The sequence below is a fragment of the Arvicanthis niloticus genome, chromosome 11 (assembly GCF_011762505.2).
Source record: "Arvicanthis niloticus isolate mArvNil1 chromosome 11, mArvNil1.pat.X, whole genome shotgun sequence".
NCBI classification, from domain to species: Eukaryota; Metazoa; Chordata; class Mammalia; order Rodentia; family Muridae; genus Arvicanthis; species Arvicanthis niloticus.
In genome coordinates, this window is record NC_047668.1 from 56,044,592 (window position 1) to 56,060,616 (window position 16,025).

Below are 16,025 nucleotides of genomic sequence, written 5' to 3' on the forward strand. Positions count from 1 at the left end.
TCCCCAGCTGGACTAAGAGCCTCTGAGTCTGGCCCCTGCCACAAAGCCATACACTAGCCATGGTCCTCTGCTCCCAGGAGGACCAGAGGTCAGACAGAGCCCGATTCCAGAGAAAGGAAGACATGCAGGCTAAGCTGCAAGAGAGGCCCCAGGTACTGCTGAAGGCCTGCAGGGTGGCTGGCAGTGGTGCAGCTGGCCCACAAGCTCCTGCTCCAGGGAGCCATGCTGCCAGTGCCTGGGGGAGCTCTGGGGTTGCTCAAGATGGAGGGGGGCGGGGTAAGGGTGGTGAAGCTGTGGGCTGCAAGAGCCTGCCTCCCTCGTGCCTAAGGGTGGATAATTATTTCCCAGCACAAGGCCAGCTGGTTCCTTTCTCCTGCCCCACCAGCAGAGAACGGTAAACTCGGAGCAGGAGGAGCAGGAGGAGCAGGAGGATGAAGGGGAGCAGCAGCTCCAGATTGGTAACAGTCCTTCTTCGGGGCAGTGGGACAGCTGGGAGTAGCGATTTTCACACATCCAGTTAGGGAGCTGGCTCTACAGAGGCCAGAGGCTCTGGGGACCTGTGGGGAGCTAATGGGAACCACAGCCAATTCTGCATGACGTAGAGGGAAGGGCGGAAGTTAGGTAATAGCTGGTAAGTAATTTAAGACATCTTAATAATAAAGCACACATGGATATTTTATGGCCTGTAATGAAAAATTCACCTGACAGTGGAAGAATGAAATGAGTTCAGAAGAATTTCCAGTTTGAGGCAGCTGCGCAGGCAGATTCCCCATGCTTCTGTCCCACTCACCCAAGAGCACCTTGAGGGGTGAAGGCGGGTGAGGGAGCAGCTGGCTCCATTTGACTGTAAGCATGTCCTTCCCCCTGAAGCACCTCAGCCTGTAATCTGCAGAGCAAATTTCTGCACTCTAGTCGCCGAGGACCCAGAGCCACCACCTGTAACAAATAAAGAACCAGTGACCCTTTGACTCCAATTTGTCGGTCTGGAATCAAAAGGCAGGCGCAGCACCGAGAGAGGGTGAAAGTCTGGGGTCAGAGGGTATGAGGAAATAACTCGCAGAGTGAGACTGGGCAGGAGGCATTCAATCCCTTGCCTGGATCCGGCTTCGATGCAGAAAGAAAAATACTGTCTTTGAAGACCAGTGGACCTGGTTCAAACACCCCTTTCACAATCCACCACCTCTATGAGCTTGAGTAAGTCACAGCCAGAACCGCAGGCAGGATGTACTCTTTCTTGGGTGCCTGAGCTGAAGTCAGTCCCGAGCAGAGCAAGGGCTCTGCTTGTCCCTGCCTAGCACTGTGGCAATCACAGTTTGACAGGAGAAAGAATGTCATGTTTGGTGCTTCCAAGATATGTGACCTTGTGCAGTTACTGAACCTCTCTGACCACTTCCTCCCTGGTAAAATGGGCTGCCATGAATACCTGCTCTGTATACCTCCTGGGGTGCTTGCAAGCAGCAAAGTGGAGCCCAGATGGGCAGCGCTGGCCAGATAATAAACTTGCATAATTTCAGTGTCCATGGACCAGGCACAGTAATATACTGCTTGGCAGGTCTCTAAGGAATCTTGTATTCTTGCTTTCCCCCTCTCCCCCCACTTGTGTGGTTTGATAGCCCTACTTGCCTCTTCCCTTGGAGCCATACCCCATCAAGTCTTGCTTGAAAATAAAGCCCAGGGCCAGGGGTGTGGTTCAGCAAGCAAAGGTACCTGCACTGATTCATTGCTGTAGCTGGCAGCCTGAATTCAGACCCTAGAACCAATGAAGAGGCAGACTAAGAGGACTGGCTTCACAAAGTTGGTTTGGAATTTTCACACCCCTGCTGTGGTCTGTGCACTGCCCCCATATAATACACACACACACACACACACACACACACAGAAAGAGAGAGACAGATAGACAGACACACAGACACACACATACATGGAAAAGTATATAAGAAACAACACCCAGTTTGGCCCCCTTGATGGTAAGTCCCCCTTGACCTGCTTGTGAAATCAATATGGGTGAAGTATTAAGAAACCAGACGCACATTTGGATGGCAGTGGTCTGCACGCCTCACTACCAGAGGCATGGTTGCTGCTTGTCCGAAGAGAGCTCTGAATCAGTGTCTAGGAGCTTGAGGTTTCTAAGCTGCAATCTAATTTATTTACTTATTTACATACTCACTGAGTGGTCCTCAAACCTAGTTTACCCATCTTCAAGTGCTCAGCCCCTGATCCCCACCCCTAGCCCTGGAAACTCCTCCCCTCCTCCTCCCACCCTTTCTTTTAGTAATGAACATTATTATTCATGTTCATTGTTTTTACAATGATCTGCTTTCTTAGCAAATAGAGAAGTTAGAATCCAGTCCCATAACAGCTTCCTATGCCCTTAGCCCCTACCCCCAAACCCACAACCTAAATCATGGATTTGCTTTTAACTCTGGATAAGTAGAGTTTGTTCCTTCATTGGTTGATTTTTTTGTTGAGACAGACATTTTGAAGCCCAGGCTGTCCTTGAACTCGCCAGAATCCATGCCGGCTCCTTTGCATGTCTGCCAAGTGGAACTTATTTCATTACCTACGATCGATCAAGTACCAAGACCAAGAATAAAAAGGCAAATAGCACAGCTTTTTGTCGCCTACAAAGGCAGGTTCAAAGACTTACCTCAGGCTAGTGAGATGGCTTAGTAGGTAAAAGCCTATCTGTGCGGGATGGAGACTCAGGAATTGTCTTCCAACCTTCATGCCAATGGCATGAGCACAGCACGTTTGTGTGTTACATATACACATATGCACACACAAGCGCGCATGCTCTCACACATACCCTAATAATAATAATTAATTAAAAGACTCACCTCTTGGATCCCCCGCCCCCTACTGTAAATAAAGCCCCTTGCTTTTCTTCTTTCTCCCTGGGAGCCTGGGTCCCCAGAGGTTCTTTTAAGTTAATGTATGAATGCAGGGCGTAGTGTTCCCAGAAAACCATGTGGAAAGCTGAGATCTGGGTGTAGCTCAATTGGCAGAGTGCTGGCCGTGCATGCACCAGGCCCTGGTTTTGAGTCTCAGCACCACATAAACATGCCTATAGGGCCAGGACTTGACATATGGAGGATCAGAAGTTCAGGGTCATCCTTAGCCAGCATCAAGTTCAAGGCTAGCCTTGGCCACATAAGACTCTATCTCAAAAATAAAAAATAAGAGAAAGAAAAAAAATATAACTGAGGGAGAATTTGATACAAATCCCAGAAATCCAGGTATAACTGGGGAGGCTGGAGTGGTCCAAGGACTGGGAGATGAGCCTGCTTCAGAGTACGCATCGGCCTGCATTGCTGGCAGCATTGCAGAGGTGAAAGCCAAGATACTGCCGGCAACAGGAAACAGGAAGCCAGCTGCTGGGCTAGGAGGGGCTTAGGAAAGGAGCTGGCACCTGGGCTACGGCCTGTGGGCTGGCCAGTGCCCATGCTGGGGAGGAGGAGACTGGCATGTAGTATGTGAAATCAGACCTGTGTGAGGCTCACTGGAAAGAGAGGGCCGTTTCCCTGTTCACCAGCTCCTGAAGACCCTGCACTGTGACAAGTGGAGCTGTGTAAGGCTGGTTCCTGAATGGTCACAAGCCCAGGCAGCTCTGCAAGGTCTTTGTCCTTTGTGGGTGGTTCCAGCTGAGGCAGCAGAGGGACAGTTTCTGCTTTGGCCCACAGGGCCCTGGGCTTGGGTGGTAGGGGTGACAGGTCCTGCAAGGTCCACACCCTGTTTGCTGGCTACATGTATATCAGTGGGGATTTATACCCACCAACTTCCTCCAGGGTTATTTTTGCTTGGAGGGAGCATTCTGAGGTCACTCTTGCTAAGAATAACCCAGCAAGGGCGGGAGGAGGAGTGGGTGGGAGCTGGCGCCGAGCTCAGCTGAGCCAGGCTGGGCTCCTTAGTCCATAGCAGCCTCCTGCACTCCAGGAGGGAGTGGGTTCCAGAGGGCAGTGTTGTAGGGCAGAAGGACAGAAGCCAGGGGAAGCCAGGCAGTGCTGGGCTGAGCCTCAGCTGCCTGGGCAGTTTTACGGCTCCCTGGGCTTTGCAGTGTGGCTGACTTTTCCATTCTGAGAGCCATTTGATTCTTTCCCAGCAGAACTAAATCCCCTCCTTGTTTCCAGACCAGACCTGTGCTTTGCAAGTTCTTTAAACGGAGACTTGATGGCTGATCCCCCTTGGTTTTAGGCTCTCTTAGTCTTGGGCTGCTGCTCCTGGCCACACCCCAGCAGTGGCCTTCCCAAAGGTCTGAGGGAGATAGAACAGGATGGGGTACAGGATGGGGTACATGCAGCTCCAGGAATTTAACCCTTCCTGAAGGTTTGCCCTCCTGAGCATGCAAGAAAATTCTGAGGGAGGCCAGAAAATTCTGTGGGGTGGGGGTGCGGGTGCCACCAGGTGTGCACCTTGAGGGTCAAGAAAGCCAGGGAAAATCTACTGGGAAATGTGGGGCTTGCCTGGTCCTTAAAGGAGGGCAGGAACCAAGGGGAAAGTAGTAGGTCCTGCTGAGGCCCTACTGAGGAAGGTGGAAAAGGCATGTTGCATAGGGGTTGAGAGGCCAACCCGGAACCTACCAGCCTGTCGTGTGGACCAACATTCCATTAAAAATGGGTCTTACCTGGAAAAATAATATACAAGAGACCTGAGGGGTTTTACTCTTTGTTTTATGTTATTTTATTATTTTATTTTTGGGATGGGATGTCCTGAAATTCACAATGTAGACCAGGCTAGCCTCAAACTCACAGAGATCTGCCTCCTCTTCCTTCTGAGTATAAAGATTAAAGGCATGTGTGCCACCGTAGGCAGCTTCCTGATAGGCACGCACAATCACGCCTTGTGTTCTTACTCTGTATCCTTTAAGGAATGAGAATAAAGGGAGCATGGGGCAAGAAGCAAGTCCTGGCCTGGCGGGGGCATAGAAAAACAGAGCATTGGTCACTGGTCAAATGAAGGGGTGAAAGGAGAAGCCACAGGCCCCAGCAATGGCTCAAAAGGGACAACGTCAGCTGTTGTCAGAGACCAAACCTGAGGTAGAGTTGACAGAGGGGCTGCTCCTAGCGTTGGGGGTGGAACTCAGTGGTAAAGCACTTGTAATTCACCAATGGCTTCTTTACAGTGAGCCTCCCTTCTGGACTGTGGGCACTGACTTTCCTTTCTCTACCCCAGCGTGCTAGCACTCAGCAAAGGACCTGGCACCCATAAAATCAATAAACTTAATTATCTCAAGCCTCCTGAGGCAATGTGTGGATCTCGTCTGAGGAAGATGGCTTTAAGGCTGGCCTCTGCTCACACACATTCCTCACCAAAGCTCCCAGGGTGACCCAAGTACAGGACCGCCATCTGAAGGACAGTCACCTTCCTGGCTGAGTCTCCCTCACATTACTCCAGCGCGGTGAATGCTGGAATGGGAGCGTGGTAGCTCTGTAAACAGCGTGGCCTGCTGAAGGGGGGGGGGGGGAATGCCACAGTGGACACCACCAGTCCTCCTCTGGATGAGGCTGGACCCAGCAGCTGTCCACATCTGTCATCTATATGGTGAGGGCTGTGGGAGCGAGGCATAGGCTGAGGGTTACTGTTTCAGGGGTGCAGAACTTCTGTGTGGGGTGATGGTCACAGAACATGAATGTAGTCAATGTATATATATTTCAAAATGGTTAAAATGACAAATTTTGTATATACTTTATCATGGATTTGGGGGGTTATTTTGTTTATTTTTATTTTTTGAGACAGGGTCTCCCTACATAGCCCAGACATGGCCTTGAACTTGTAGCAGTCCTCTTATGTCAGTCCGCAAGTGCTGGAATGACAGGTCTTGGTTACCACAGCCAGCTACTGCAGAATTATCTTATTTGTTAGAAGTTTTTTTTTTGTTTTTTGGGTTTTTTTTTTTTTTCTTCAAGACAGGGTTTCTCTGTGTAGCCCTGGCTGTCCTGGAACTCACTCTGTAGACCAGGCTGTTCTCGAACTCAGAAATTCGCCTGCCTCTGCCTCCCAAGTGCTGGGATTAAAGGCGTGCACCACCACTGCCTGGCAGGTTTTTTTTTTTTTTTTTTTTTTTTTTTTTTTTTTTTTTTTTTTTTTTTTGTGCTCTTTAAGGCTAGATGTGGTAGATGTTAGGGCATGTAATAGCATCCATGACCTGTGTCCACTAGCTGCCAGCATGTGACACGTGACACCACACCAATCTCCAGCGGCCATTGTCAAATGTCCTGAGGGGAGCAGTGGTGCTTCTCTGTAGGAACCACCCATGAACTCTGCTCAGAATGTGCTACATGGAGCAGAGGCTGAGGAGGGAGGATGCTGGGTAGCAGGGAAGCAGGGGAGAGTTGTCTAGAGACAGGGATAGGATTGTTCCTGGCAGGGGGCAAAGGTCAGCAAACTCTGAGAACTTCTGGGAGTGCGAGCCACTGTGGATTCTACTGGTCCTGGGGTGAGGTTGGACCCAGCAGCTGTCCACATCTGCCATCTACATGATGAGGGCTTTCAGAGCTGGGCATAGGCTGTCGGCAGAATGATGTGTGGTGGGTGGGGGAGGCAGACAGTGGCAAAGGGACCAGGTTTGACTGAATCCTGGGATGTTAGTGTCAATCTCCAAAGCATCCCTCCTCCTAGTCTTCAGAAGAAAAGGTCTTCACTGCTGCTCTTGCCTCCCTGATGCTGTCTCCTGCAGCTGTGCTCAGTGCCTCCTAAGATGGCCAGCAGTGACCCGTGGAATGTCTGTCTCAGGGCCTTGCTGTCTTCTTCAGAGGCACTGTCAAAGTAAAGCAAACAGAAACAGCTGGTGTGACACTCTGACATGGCCACAGGGCCAGAGCTCCCTCTGGGCTCATGAGCTGGGTGTTTGAACTTTGTCATTAATGGAGCCATTGGGAATATTTATGGAGGGGTGTTGTGGCCCTGCTCGGTGATAGATCCAACTGGCTTAAACCAAGTCCCTGTGTTCCCGGAGTGCAGGAGCTGCTAGGGACAAGGGAGGGGTGGGAACTCAAGGTAGATTCACAGGTCTAGCTGCTCAAAATGCCACCCCCTTCATAAAAGGGATATTTATTTACTTTATGTATATGAGTACCCTGTAGCTCTCTTCAGACACACCAGAAGAGGGCATCAGATCCCATTACAGATGGTTGTGAGCCACCATGTAGTTGCTGGGAATTGAACTCAGGACCTCTGGAAGAGCAGTCTGTGTTCCTAACTGCTGAGCCACCTCTCCAGCCCCTGCACTGCCAGCCCCTGCACTGCCCCTTTTAGTAAGTCCCCACCTCCTCCCCAGAAACTGGAAGGCTTTGGTCCATTGACTGCAGTCTGGATTCCTTCCTCTGGGTAGTTCTGTAGATGGATTTATTCTCCCAGTTGCCCAGGTCCCAAGAGCCCTAGGGAGAGGCTCTGCTTACTTAGCCCAGGGTTCTGGAGAGTAAGGAGAAGCAGGGGTCGGCTGTGGTGTAGGAGTCATGAGTTCACTTGAACCTCAGATCAGTGGCTGACTCAAAGGAAGTGGAGTGGTTCACAGTGTAGAGTGCCTGCCTAGCACAGATGAAGCCAGGGTCTACCCTCAGCATTGTATAAACCGAGTGTGGCAGTGCACACTTGTAATTCCAGCACTCAAGAGGGCAAGTGGTAAGGAGGTAAGGATCAGGAACTTAAGGCTAGCCTGGGCTGCATGAGGCTAGCCTGGATTAGGTGAGACCCAATCTCAAAAACAAAACAAAATAGGAAACAAAGAGTCAAGCAGGAGAGGATAGGGGTGTTAGGAAGAGAGCTTGGTGGGGCGGGCTGAGATATGGTAGCACTTACATAATACACGCACAAAAGGCTCTGGGTTTAATTCCCAGCACCAAAATGGGGAACAGGGGGATGGTGTGGACCAATGGGAAGGGGTGAGCCTTTCCGCCATTGAGCTGGTCCTAGGCTTACAGCTGTGTGGTAGGTTCCCATCCCTCCACCCCCACCTGTGTGTTGGCTGTCACCTCTGGATGCAGTGATGCTGCTGCTGCAGAGGGGGTCCTTCTGGCAAGGCTGGTGGGGAAGCACCTATGCAGTGTGGTGGAAAGACTGTGTGTGGCCACGCAGAGAGCCAGCACTCCTGGCTCCGAGGGCTATGGAGTTGGTATCAACAGGAATCCAGTCCTTGGGTAAGGAGGCTGTGTGATCCTCAGGCAAGAATCGAGCCTCTAGGGTGATCTCAGGCAGCTCTGTAGGAGCAGCAGGTGGCTAAGAGAGAGAGCAACCAAGAGAGATTGCTTCTGTCCAAGTGCAGCCTGCCCACCTCCCTGTTGTTCACGTTGGCTCTGTGGTACCTGGTACCACTGGTCCCTGGAAAGTGTCCACCAGGGCAGTGAGGCATGGCCTTCTCTCATGCATGACTCACCTCAACCTTGCGGAGTTGACAGACTGACACAGGAAGGTGTAAGGTGCAGTTTCTGCCCTGAGGTGGGTCAGGCACATGGCATGGGGGCCGGGGACTAAAGGAAGTGGTCGGTCATCTGTTCGCTTCTCTTTTCTGCATGCAGCTGCCCAGCAGCCTGGCATGGCCTATGGTGGCTTCCTCCGTCCCTCTGGCACTTCCTCTTTGTGCTGCAGCCTCCTGGAACCCCCAGCTGCTGAGGCGCAGCGATGCAGGTCCTCAGCATTTTCTCTTCTCAGATGAAGAGCCCAGAGCATAGACTGCTGGATCAACTAGGCCAGCTGCCGGGCTCCTCAGGAGGTGGTACAGTCAGATCCTGGCTTTGCCACTCTCAGGGGTCCTTACCAAATAGCAGTGAGCTATCTCATCCCAGACATGAAATGGAGGCTGTGAGGTGAGGGTCCAGCAGCTTGTGCCTCTCAGGCTATGTGCTGGTGCTGCAGCCTTTCTGGAGTAAGCTTGTCCCTGGGACTTAGTCCCCTGGGACTGCCCTATGGCTATACTTAGCTATAGGAAACTGGAAGTTATAGGGCTCACTACAGCAGAAAGCAGCTCAGTCCCAGTACCCACGGTTGGTGTGAGCCACAGAGAATCCACTAAGCAGGAGGGAGAGCCGTATGCGCCAGTGCTGAGAGATGCCATTGTATTTGTGAGGGGAGAAGTGAGTTCTAGAACCTTTTGGGTATCATCATAAAACACGATCTTGGATCTCGTTGTGTGTGTGACTATGTGGACAAATGTGTAACTTACATGTGACTGAGAAGTCTAAAAAGGAAACCTAGCCCTTTGATACATGCCTGCTGTCCCAGCGCTTGGCACACAGAGCAGGAAGATCAAGAGTTCAAGGCCAGCCTCAGATGCACAGTTTGTTTGAAGCCAGCCTAGACTATATGAGACCCTGTTTTATTTTGTTTGTTTATTTAATTATGTATATGAATGCTTTGCCAGCATGTATCTATGATCGCCATGTGTAAGCATGGTGCTTGTGGATGTCAGAAGAGGGCACTGGATCCCTGGGACTGGCGTTCTAGTTGTAAGCCACCATGGGGTTGCTAGGAATTGAACCTAGGTCCTCTGCAAGAGCTATTAACCACGAGCCATCTCTCTAGCTTGAGATGGAACAGAAAGTCTAAAAAGATGGAGAATGGTTCCTACTCCTTTAATTCTAGCACTCAGGAGGCAAAGGCAGACCGCCCTGAAGCTCCTGAGTTCCAGGTCAGCCAGGGTCCTATGCTGAGACCCTGCTTAGGGATGAGGGTGGAGGCCGGAAAGAATGTTTATCAAGCTGCTAATGGTTTTCAGGGAGAAGATAACTTGGGGGTATTCATATAGGAGTTTAACCTTTAAAACAAGTATTTTCCTTAAAAAATTTTGTTTACATTTATTTATTTGGTATGTGTGAGAGAGGGAGATTGAGAAAGAGACAAAGAGACTGACAGACAGACACTTTCATGGAGGAGGTCAGAGGACAACTTGCAGGAGCTGGTTGTCTCCTTCCAACCTGTGGGTCCTGGCCATCAGACTTAGGTCACCAGGCTTGGCAGCCAGTACCTTACCTGCTGAGCCGTCTTGCCAGCTTACCTTTGGTTTGTGCAATTCAAATTGTTATGGGGCTGGGGCTTTGGCTTAGTGGTCGAATACCTGCCTAGAAATACAAGGCCCTGGCTATGATTCCCAACCCCACATAAACTGGGTGTGTTGGTACATGACTATTATCCCACACTCAGGAGGTGGAGGTAGGAGATTCAGGAGTTTAAGGTGATCCTTAGCTACATAGCAAGTTTGAGGCTGGCCTGGGCTGTGACTCAGTCACACAAAAGTATATTATGTATGCCTGATTATTTTAAAAGACTTATTTCTGTATGTATATGAGCACTGTGTTTGCATGTATGCCTGCATAACAGAAGAGCGCATCAGACAGAGGAGGGCATCAGATCCCACTACAGATGGTTGTGAGCCACCATGTAGTTGCTGGGAATTGAACTCCGGACCTCTGGAAGATCAGTCAGTGCTCTTAACCACTAAGCCATCTCTCCAGCCCTGTATGTCTGTTTTTTTTTATTATTATTAATAATTAAAATTTATATATTTTTGTTGAGACAGACTCTTAGTATCTTGTCCTGGCTGGCATAGCACTCAAAGAAATCTGTTTGCCTCTGCCACTGTGCCACCACACCTGGCCCATTACTTTTATAATAGAAAAAAGCATCTGGGCAAGGTGACAACATGTCAGTTGTCTGAGGATACTCGGGAAGCAAAGACAGAGGTTCATCTTTATCTGTAAATGAGTTCAAGTCCAGGACCCTGTGAAACAAAGACCAACAAAAGACTCAGGCAAAGTATCTGTTGATTAAGCATAGTCACCTTACCTTTCCAAAAGAAGTGAGCCTTCTTTTTGTTTGTTTGATTTGGTTTTTGAGACAGGGTCTCATGTAGCTAGGTTGGCCTCAAACTCACTATATAGCTAAGAGTGACCCTGAGCTCCTGACCCTTTTGTCTCTCCCTTCCAAATGCTGGGATTCCTGGCACGTGCCACCACGCCTGGCTCAGGTCTCACCTGGGGCTTGCTGAGCTAGTTCTGCCACTTCCTACCCCTGAGCGTTCTGTGATTGTAGGATTACTGTGCTCGCCCTGGAGCCTGGGAAGCTAGCAAACCCTGAGCCAATCAATCACCTCCAGTCTTCTGAGAGGTTCTGACCACTTACTTCCAGATGAGCAAGAACAGAGCTCACTAGAACACACACACACACACACACACACACACACACACACACACACACACACACACACAGAGAGAGAGAGAGAGAGAGAGAGAGAGAGAGAGAGAGAGAGAGAGAGAGAGAGAGACAGACACACGGTGAGGGGACAGAAAGTACAAGCCTAGAGATATTGAAAGGGAACTGGGGTTTCAGGACAATGTGAGAACAACCAGAGTGATTTGGTTTCTACCAGTAGGAGCCTTAGCAAGTTCTGACCTCAGGTACCAGGGGATGAAGCAGCCTCTTGTTTTTCCAGGCAGGCCTATGCCCAGGGCTCTGCACAGGCTGGAAACTGGGGCTTTGGTTAGCCTTGGTCTGAGACCCTATGGGGTCTAAGTTGGGGGACAGAAAGCTATGTATGAGGCTAGATCAGGTCCAGAGAATGCTACTGCTGCTGCTGCTTTTCCTCTTTCTCCTCCTCTTCTTCTTCCTCCTCCTCCTCCCCTCCTCCTCCTCCCCTCCTCTTCCTCCTCCTCTTCCTCTCCCTCCTCTTCCTCTCCCTCCTCCCTTTCCTCTTCCTCTTCCTCCTCCCCTCCTCCTCCTTTTCCTCTTCTTCCTCTCCTCCTCCTCTTTCTCCTTTTCCTCTTCTTTCTCTTCTTCCTCCCCCTCTTCATCTTCCTCTTCTTCCTCCTCCTCTTCATCCTCTTCCTCCTCCTCTTCCTCTTCATCCTCCTTCTAGATCTATTTATTTACTTTATGTATGTGAGTACACTGTGGCTGTCTTCAGACACACCAAAAGAGGACATCAGATCCCATTACAGGTGGTTGTGAGCCACCATGTGATTGGTGGAAATTGAACTCAGGACCTCTGGAAGAGCAGTCAGTGCTCTTAACTGCTGAGCCATCTCTCCAGCCCCAGAGAATGCTTCTTATGGAGGACCATGTTGATGCCTCGCTCACCCATGGTAGCACAAAGGCTATGAGAGCTAAAGTCGGGCCAGCCTCAGGCAGCTGAAGTTGATTGGGTGGCATTTAAATTTCCTGAGGAAGGGTCCAGTTTCAAAGATGGAGCGTGAGGAACATTTGTTTTGTTTTAGTTTCTTGTTATGTTTTTACTTATTATGTTCATCTGTGTATAGGCACGTACACAATGAGTATGTTGGGGGTCAAGGACAGTTTTGCAGAGTGGGTTCTCTTTGGTGTGGGAATTGAACTTAGGTAACCCAGCCTGCATAGCAAGTACCTTGTCCAATGGAACCATCTTGCCAGCCTGGCTTTTAGTTTTTTAAGGCAGGGTTTCATGTAGCCCTGGCTGACCTCAACCTCAATATGTGTCTGAGGATGCCCTTGAACTTCTGATCCTCCAGCTTCTACCTGGTGAGTGCTAGGATTACAGGTGTATACCACTGTCCCTGGTTTACACAGTACTAGGTACTGAACCCAGGGCTTCATGTTTGCTAGACAAGCAGTCTACTAATTGGGCTGCATGCACAGCTGCAGGATTATTTGTTTAGAAGTGGGAAGTCCATGTTCTAGTTGGATGGAATGCAGTGGAGGGTATCCTGGGGTGGTGGGATCAGGCTGGCCCACCTGCTTGATCCCTTAAACCTTCAAAGATCTTGTCCTTATGCTTGTCCTTCATCTTTGCAGGTGGAAAGCAGTGACACCCCCAAGGACCCAGCGGTGACCACCAAGTCTCAGCCCACAGCCCAGGACTCTGGCCCCTCAGATCTGCTACCCAATGGGGACTTGGAGAAGCGGAGTGAACCCCAACCTGAAGAGGGGAGTCCAGCTGCAGGGCAGAAGGGTGGGGCCCCTGCTGAAGGAGAGGGAACTGAGACCCCACCAGAAGCCTCCAGAGCTGTGGAGAACGGCTGCTGTGTGACCAAGGAGGGCCGTGGAGCCTCTGCAGGAGAGGGTGAGTCCCTGCCTCAGGGAATCCTCTTCCTGGGGCCTCTGAGCTCCTAACAGTCACAGACTTCAGTCTATGGCAGGTTTCAGGATGATGGTCTAGAAGCTGCTAGATCAGTACAGCATGTGCACATGTTTACTTGGCCCACCTAATGTGTGAAACAGTTTTTAAAAAAAATTAGTTGCCAGTATTTAAAAATCAAAAAATTTCAAATGAAAATCTGGATTTTTGGCTCTTCATGGGAGGGGCGGGGGTGGAGAAGCTGGCTCTGGTAACAGGCAACAGTAGGTTTGTTTGCGTAATGCCAAGGGACGCTAGACTGAGACAATAGGTGCCCCCTTCTTCTTATGCTGGTTGTGTGCCTCAGTTTCCCTCTACTGCCAGCTAGCCCGCTTACTTTTATACTTGCCCTGCCTTGGCTTAGGAGGACCACAGGGGCCACGTTTACCTATCCCAGTGCAGAGGTCTTGCCTGACACACTGTAGTTTGGTTGACTCCATAGAAAACTTGGTTCTGACAGTGGACACGGAGGGGAGGGCTGGAGGAGGCCCTCTGTGCACGGCCCTGCTCAGACCTCTCCATCTGGGGACTTTATGGCCTAGCCCTGGAATTTTGGAAAGTGGCCCACTTTTCTCTTTCAGGTTAAGCCAGAGCTCTCAGGGCCAAGCAAGCTGTAAACAAGTGAGTAATGAGGACAGCTCGCATTTGTACAGGCTTCACAGTTTACTAGGCGCCTCCTCTGCCATTAGCACATTTGATCCTCCCGGGCCCTGCCAGGTTGCTTTGCATATGTGCATTTTAATTTCAAAAAGTCTTCCTTCCAAGTGTGTATGATGGGATGAGTAAATTGATTAATTGGCGTAACTTATTTTGCATGAATCCAAACCTAATATTTATGCAGAGGAGGGAACATTTCCAGAAAAGAGGTTTCCAAACTTATTTTGAAATATCTTTCACTCATTATTCAGCAAATATTTAAGCACGCTCTGAGGCACTTTGCATTTGTTGTTCTATTTACTCTTCCAAACTGACCTTGCTCAAGAGGTTTGATTGGTCCCCCTTAAGTCCAGAAGAAAGTAGAACTTAGAAAGTGACTTTTACACGGCCTCCAAACCTGGCCTCTGGTTTTCAATCCTTTAACTTTTTGTTCGTGGATTTTTTTTTTTTTAAGGGTCTCCTGGCTGACTTAGAATTCACTGTGTAGACTAGGTTTCAAGCTTAGATATTTGTCTGTCTCTGCTTCCTGGGTGCTGGGATTAAAGTCATGCACTATCAATGCCTAGCTGGGACCTTGAACTTCTGATACTTTTTCCTTAACCTCTTGAGTTCTGGGATTGCAGAACCAGGCACCACAATGCACATTTTATTATCTATGTACGTGTGTGTGGCACTTGATTGTGTGTGTGTGTATGTGTGGCACTTGAATGTGTATGTGTGTATGTGTGTATATGTGTATGTGTGTATGTGTGTGTATTGCACTTGAGTGTGTGTGGCACTTGAGTATGTGTGTGTCTGACACTTGAGTGTGTGTATGTGTGTGTGTCTGGCACTTGAGTGTATGTGTGTATTTGTGTGTCTGGCACTTGAATGTGTGTGTGTAGCACTTGTGTGTGTGCGTGTGTGTATTGCACTTGAGTGTGTGTGGCACTTGAGTATGTGTGTGTGTGGCACTTGGGTGTGTGTATGTGTGACACTTGAGTATGCCACAGCATACATGAAGAGGTTAGAGGGCAACTTAGGATGGGGTTCAAACTTAGACTGTCAGGTCTGGCAGCAAGCAACTTTATCTCCTGAGCCATCCTGTGTGCCCATCCCTGATTTTATGTGGTTCTCAGGCTTGAGCCCAGGGTATTGAACCCAGGACTTCATGTATGCTGGGCAAAGCACTGTACCAACTGAGCTACCTCTCCAACCCAGGACTGGCTAACCTTTGCTCTTGAGCCTGCTCTGGTGTTCTGTACTGTGTGGCTCTTGCTGAGCTGTCTAGGCCTCATAGGAGGTGAGAGAGCTTGAGCAGAGAGAGCAGAGGAAGAGCTAAGCAGAGATACCTCCTTGCAGCTCACAGTGACAGGTATGTGGGAGAGCTCAGTGCCCTTCCTAGCCAGATACTGTGCTCCTTTCACTCTCCTCTGGAGTGCTAGAGTCACACCAAAGCAGGTACCAGGACAGTCCCTCCCACCTGGCAGGATGGAGCCAAAGCTCCCAGGACCTTGCTCTTTGACCTTTACTTCAGGGCTTCCCTGTCTGCAGTTTAGTTCTTAGGCACTCAGTCAGCCAACAAGTGTTCATTAAACATGTTTGGTGTATGCCAGGTCCTGTGCTGGTCTGTGGAAACCATCCTGAACAGAAAACCTGGCTCTTGTCCTCAAAGACCTCACAGTTGGCTAGAGACTGTGTGCTTTCAAATGTGTCCTGAGGGTTAGACAAGTAGCCCTGGGTTAGACCTCCAGCACTGCAGTAACTGCTATGGCGCCCAAATCTCAGATTTGGGAGAAGGACAGAAAGTTGAGGAGTTCAAGGTCAAACTTTGCCTTCCAATTTTTAAGCCATCCTCCTCTCTCCAAAATAACACACACACACACACACACACACACACACACACACACGCACGCACACACGCACTCACATGCATGCGCATGCATGCGCATGCACACACACAAATGACAACAGAGCCAAATGTGCTGTTGTGTCTGAAGGACAATGTTCCTGGGGCAAGGGGACAGCCATGAGCAGCTAAGACTTCAGAACGTAAGCTGGCCCCTAGCTATCCTGTTATAATCAAGAGATGTGTTGAAACCCATCACAGGATTGGTGGAGGAAGAAGATAGTGAGAACAGACTGGTTCCAAGGTGAGAGAAAATAGTGCATCAGGGACCTGATAGAAGCCACCAGACTGGAGTGGAAAGAGCCAGGGGGAAGGATGTGGCAGGCAGTGGGTGGCAGGTAGCCAAACCAGGCTTTCCTGGCTGCCGTCACACGGCTGACCCGACAGGCTGTGATTGGAAAAGAT

The 16,025-nt window shown here is 49.8% G+C and overlaps 1 protein-coding gene across 5 annotated transcripts in view; it reads left to right on the plus strand.

Annotated features, from left to right (window-relative positions):
• Positions 1-16,025, plus strand: part of Dnmt3a (DNA methyltransferase 3 alpha) — a 101,542-nt gene that overhangs the window by 42,445 nt on the left and 43,072 nt on the right. For 4 of the 5 annotated variants that reach the window (XM_076942221.1, XM_076942219.1, XM_076942220.1 and 1 more), the window contains exon 4: positions 12,754-13,021. In XM_076942221.1, coding sequence (XP_076798336.1) covers positions 12,754-13,021 — 268 coding nt within the window. Of the gene's footprint in view, positions 1-352; positions 459-12,753; positions 13,022-16,025 lie in introns of those variants that run through there. The other variant, XM_076942222.1, reaches the window with a different exon arrangement.